Source organism: Hyaena hyaena, unplaced genomic scaffold (genome assembly GCF_003009895.1).
Source record: "Hyaena hyaena isolate Hyena2069 unplaced genomic scaffold, ASM300989v1 scaffold_44, whole genome shotgun sequence".
NCBI lineage: Eukaryota > Metazoa > Chordata > Mammalia > Carnivora > Hyaenidae > Hyaena > Hyaena hyaena.
The window spans coordinates 2,949,032-2,955,051 of NW_024080676.1; the positions used below are offsets into that span (position 1 = coordinate 2,949,032).

Below are 6,020 nucleotides of genomic sequence, written 5' to 3' on the forward strand. Positions count from 1 at the left end.
ACATCCATCAGTCCTCAGTTTTTGTCAGCATTCAAGAGTCTCTCATAGTTTGCCTCTCTCTCTTTCCCCCACCATTTCCCCCCTTCTTCTCCCCCTTGTTCCTCAGTTAAGTTCCTCCTAATCCTCCTATACATGCAAGCATATGGTATTTGTCCTTCTCTGCGTGACTTATTTCGCTCAGCATAACACCCTCAAGGTCCATCCATGTTGTTACACATGGTCGGATTTCATTGTTTCACATCGCCATGTAGTATTCCATGGTATAGATAAACCACATCTTCTTGATCCATTCGTCCGTTGATGGACACTTAGGCTCTTTCCATGTTTTAGCTAGTGTTGAGAGTGCTGCTATGAACATTGGGGTCCAGTAATTCATTTTTGCTATGGTTTCCCTTGCCTCCAGAGAAGTGTCTAGTAGGAAGTTGCTGTGACCCAGATTAAAGAGGTTGCTGCCTGTTTTCTCCTCTAGGATTTTGGTGGTTTCCTGTCTTACATTTAGATCTTTCATCTTTGGAATTTATTTTTGTGTATGTTGTAAGAAAGTGGTCCAGGTTCATTCTTTTGCATGTCACTGTCCACTTTTCCCAGCATCATTTGTTGAAGAGACTGTCTTTTTTCCATTGGATATTCTTTCTGCTTTGTTGCAAATTAGTTGACCATACATTTGTGGGTCCAACTCTGGGCTTTCTGTTCTGTTCCATTGATCTATGTGTCTGTTTTGTGTCTATACCATACTATCTTGATGATGACATCTTTGGGTTTTTTTTAAGCTTTTTTTTTTTTTAGCGTTTATTTATTTTTGAGAGACAGAGCATGAGTGGGGGAAGGGCAGAGAGAGAGTTAGACCCAGAATCTGAAGCAGGCTCTAGGCTCCAGGCTGTCAGCACAGAGCCTGATGCAGAGCTTGAAATCATGGACCATGAGACCATGACCTGAACCGAAGTCAGACGCTTAACTGACTGAGCCGTCCGTCGCCCCAATTACATCTTTGTAATATAGCTTCAAGTCCAGAATTGTGATACCTCCAGCTTTGGTTTTCTTTTTCAACATTACTTTGGCTATTTAGGGTCTTTTCTGGTGTTATACAAATTTTAGAATTGTTTGTTCTAGCTCTGTGGAAAATTATGGTGTTATTTACATAGGAATTACATTGAATGTGTAGATTGCCTTGAGCAGTATAGACATTTTCACAATATGTTTTTCCAGTCAATGAGCATGGGATGTTTTTCCATTTCTTTGTGTCTTCTTCAATTTTTCTCATATGTGTCCTATAGTTTTCAGCATACAGATATTTTACCTCTTTGGTTAGGTTTATTCCTAGGTATATTATGGCTTTTTTTTTTTTTTTTTTATGTTTTTTTTATTTTTTGGAGAGAGATAGTGACAGCATGAGCAGGGGAGGGTCAGAGAGAGAGGGAGTCACAGACTGAAACAGGCTCCAGGTTCTGAGCTGGCAGTCAGCACAGAGCCCGACGCGGGGCTCGAACCCACGAACCGCGAGATCATGACCCAAGCGAAAGTCGGACGCTTAACCAACTAAGCCACCCAGGCGCCCCTATGGCTTTTGATCCAATAGTAAATGGGATCAATTTCTTGATTTCTTTTTCTGCTGCTTCATTATTGGTGTATAGAAATGCCACAGATATCTGTACATTAATTTTATATCCTGCATCTTTGCTGAATTTATGTATCACTTCTAGCAGTTCTTTGGTGGTCTTTTGGAGTTTCCACATAGAGTATCATGTCATCTGAAAAGAGTGAAATTTGACTTATTCCTTGCAAATTTGGATGCCAGAAGCTCCCATTTTAAACCATAGGCCATGTGAGATGCATGAAAACCAAAGTGATGAAATAAAGCAGAGGGTGGGGCCTACACCATTGTCCAAAGATAGTGATCGGAGGGCCCCTGAGTGGCTCAGTCAGTTAAGCATCCGACTTTGGCTTAGGTCATGATCTTGCAGTTCATGGGTTCGAGCCCTGCGTCAGGCTCTGTGCTGACAGCCGGCTCAGAGCCTGGAGCCAGTTTTAGGTTCTGTTTCTCCTTCTCTCTCTGACCCTCACCTCACGCTGTCTCTGTCTCTCTCTCTCTCTCAGAAATAAATAAAAACATTTTTAAAAAAACAAAGATAGTGATCGGTAGAGGGGATTTAGAGGTCTGGCACCCAAGTAACCAAGCACTCAGCGTTTCAAATCCTATTGGAGACCACTTTAGCCACCTTACTAGCACTGGTCTTAATCTCATCCCTGTTTATTACTGGTGTGTCTGGCTAGAAATGCCACTGCCCTTCTTTGGACCTGGGATTCCTTATGCGTGGATCAAAAGATTGAACTAAGTGATGTGCAACATTGCTTCCACCTCCACAACTTCCTTATAATGAAATTTATTGTCATGTGTTCGTTACAGGGCACAACCATATTAATATCACTGACCTCTGTGCTACATGATGACAAAGAATTCCCCAACCCAGAGAAATTTGACCCTTCCCATTTCCTGGATGATAGTGGCAACTTTAAGAAGAGTGACTACTTCATGCCTTTCTCAGCAGGTAATAAACATTAATTTTCTTAGGTATCACCCAAAAATATCTTGAGTGATCTGTTGAAACTATATGGTGCCTAGCTGGGGTGGGTAGAATTGTTCTCTGTCCATGACCAGAAATCACCCAAGAATATCTTCTGATGATCCGTTGAAATTTACATGGTGCCTAGCTGGGGTGGGTAGAATTGTTCTTTGTCCATGACCAGAAGCATCAGTCCAGTGCCCATGCACTTGCCCCACTTACTCTACACCCCCATTATTGGAACTTTGGCTTGGTGACCCAGTTCTTCCAAAGTGAATAGGTTCATTGAATTCTGCCTCTAGAGAGATCACACAGCTACAGAGAGCTCCTCTTAGCAGGTGAAACTCATTTAGACTTTACTCACCCACCAAGAAAAAGGAATATAACTCCTCAACTTTGAGTTGAGTTAAGTATCTTCTATGTGATATCTCCCACACCCCAGAGTGGGCTCTGGAGTTATAAGTATCCACAAGAACTGAATGGGCACCAAAAGGGCTCACACCTAACTTAGTTAGGGAAACAGATTAGTAAATAGATTATTGTAATCCAGCAAGGCTAGTGTTGTGGAAGAGGAAAGCACAGGCTGCTCAGGAGGCCAGAGGAGGAAGCCACCTGCTTCCTGATCACTTTACGAGGCATAAAATGGAATAAGCAACATTCTAATAGGAAGAGAATTTGAGCTGCCTCACAGGGGCAGCGAGAAAGGGAAAGAAGAGAAGGCAGGGCATTTTTAGAGAGTGGACTATAGGAGCAGAACGTTTTAATAGACAAGGCAGTCAGAACCTGCTAACTAACTGCAGCATTAAGTAAACCTTGAATACATGGCAGAATACCCTGCAGGATTCAAAAGCACCTGATCTTCATCTGCTCAAGATCAGAGATCTTGGATCATGGGTGTCCATGTCTACAGTGTGTGTCCTGAATCTCTGGCCACAGAGTCACCTTTCTTTATCTGATGGCTTTTGATGCCTGCTTTGGGTCTTGTGCCATACATACCAGGATGTCAAAGACTGACCTTTCCCTATAAGGAGCACACATTTTAACATGGTCGGAGAAATAAACAGAGAATCATGATTCAAGGTGATGATCCCTTCTTTAATTGAAGAGTAAGTAAGATTCTGAGGAAAGCCAGAGAGAGCAAGACTGTAGCTCCCACGGTGATCATAAAGATTATAAAGAGGAAATGACATGTGACATAGGTCCTGGAAGAAGTATGAGAGAAGTGCACCTTAACCAAAGGCAACAGAACAGCAGGAAGTACAGCTGGAAACTTCTCGGTATGTTGGAGATCAATGAAGAGTCAGTATGGCTAGAGCCAAGAGTGGAAGGATGGGAGGAGGGATACGACTCATCAGACTGGGAACAGAATGTGGAAGGCCAGTTCAACCCATTTGACCTCATCTCATCAGGGAGAGTCAATTAATATGATCAGGGAGTCATTTAATATTTTAAATTGAGAAAGTGGCACATTTATTTTTTTATTTTTTATTTTTATTAAAAAAATATTTATCTTGAGAAAGAGAGCGTGCGAACACATGTGTGTGAATTAGGAAGGGGCAGAGAGACAGGGGAGAGAGAGTCCCAAGCAGACTCCATGCTGTCAGGTGGGATCCTGATGCGGAGCTCGATCCCACAAACTAAGATAGTGACCTGAGCTGAAATCAAGAGTCATTTGCATAACCAACTGAGCTACCCAGTGCCCCAAGAGAGGACACATTTAGACATGTGCTTTTGAAATCACATGAAGAAAAAACTTTGTCTAAATTTTGCACTAGAGGTAGAAAGGGAGACACAGGTTTATGAGCTCCCTTTTCTCAGTCCTCCTCCCTCCGATGCACTTGGACAAGTGGGTGTGTTTCTGCAAAGATGTATGGAAACTGGAAATGTGAAAAGTGTAGTCATAATGTGGGAATACATAATGAGGTGCTTGATGTAGGCCTAATGCTCAAGGTATTTGTTGCATGAAAGGTTCCCATTAAAATACTAGATGAATAGTAGGCATTTCCATCCTTCCATCTGTCTATCCCTCTACCCCTCCAGCCAGCTCTCCATCGGTTCAGCCATTCATCAGATACTTCTTCTGACATACTTGTGACAGTTCAAAACATAATGTTCAAGGAACAAATCCCTTGTGTTTGTTATTTTCAGGAAAACGGAGTTGTATGGGAGAAAGCCTGGCCCGTATGGAGCTGTTTTTATTCCTGACCTCCATTTTACAGAATTTTACCCTGAAACCTCTGGTCGACCTAAAAGACCTTGACACCACCCCAGTCGCCAGCGGGTTTGGACATATCCCACCTCCCTACCAGCTTTGCTTTATTCCTTTGTGAGGAAGGGCAGACCATCCAGCTGCTGCTGTGCTATAGTAACTCCTCATCCTCTTGGGTGTCACCCGCCTCCTTCTCACTATTTGGGATGCTTTCTCTGACCTCTCACCTCATATTTCCCCGTTGCCTCCACACCCACTGAACATCCAGCCTCCATTAAAGGAGAGTTTCCAGAATTTCATTGCACAAATGGTATGCTGTGCTGTTCTTTGTACTCAATAGCTCTTGTATTCGCCACCATATATGCTAATACTTATCAAATATTGAGCTATTACTATGTTATCACCGTGAAACAAAACAAAATGACTAACACACAGCCATCTGTCCTCTGCATGTTCTAAATAGAAAGCACTGTTATTTGCTGAGCCAGTTGTTAGACTTTACTTCTTTTGTGCATGATACAGGTAACCAATGGAAGAAAGTAGAGTTCAAAAAGGCCACATGGTCCTCATACTGATAAGCACAGAGAGGAGCAAAGGGGGAGAATACAGAAAAGCTTTTTGGCTGTATGTCACCTAGAGTTACTTGAGGTTTGGATTTGAAAGTGAGCAAAGTTGTGTCCAGGAGCTGAGTAATGGAAGATCAACACTGGGGAGGAAGGAATAATTACCATTAGAATTCATTCCTCTGCTTTGGTGCCTCTGTGAACACCAAAGATTTACATCCTTTCATTACTTTGTGTTTCAAACTTAGAGTCAACTATTAACATATGCTTTCATATTGCTAATCAGTTTTTCTTTTTAAAAATTTTTTTAAACATTTGTTCATTTTTTGAGAGACAGAGACAGTACAATGAAGGAAGGGTAGAGAGAGAGAGGGAGTCACAGACTCCAGGCTCTGAGCTGCCAGCACAGAGCCTGATGTGGGGCTCGAACTCACCAACGGAGGGATCAAGACCTGAGCTGAAGTTGGATGCTTAACCGACTGAGCCACCCATGTGCCCCTAATCAATTTTTCTATGTGTTTTTTTTTTCTCGCCAACCTAGAACAAAATCCCTGGGGGGCATCTCTAGATCATCATCTTCTGCTCTCTAGCACATCATTTTATACCTAACATAAGTGTGATGGCATTGTGATGCTAAGATCCTAAAGTCTTTACCTAAACACTATTGTGGCTCCTGTGTGGCCTAGT

General features: G+C 42.4%; 1 protein-coding gene across 1 annotated transcript in view; it reads left to right on the forward strand.

Annotated features, from left to right (window-relative positions):
- Positions 1-4,902, forward strand: part of LOC120230588 (cytochrome P450 2C41-like) — a 36,970-nt gene extending 32,068 nt beyond the window's left edge. Inside the window, exons 8-9 of the mRNA XM_039230216.1 lie at positions 2,405-2,546; positions 4,710-4,902. Coding sequence (XP_039086147.1) covers positions 2,405-2,546; positions 4,710-4,891 — 324 coding nt within the window. The 3' untranslated portion in view covers positions 4,892-4,902. The remainder of the gene's footprint in view (positions 1-2,404; positions 2,547-4,709) is intronic.
- The last annotated feature ends 1,118 nt before the right edge of the window (positions 4,903-6,020 follow it).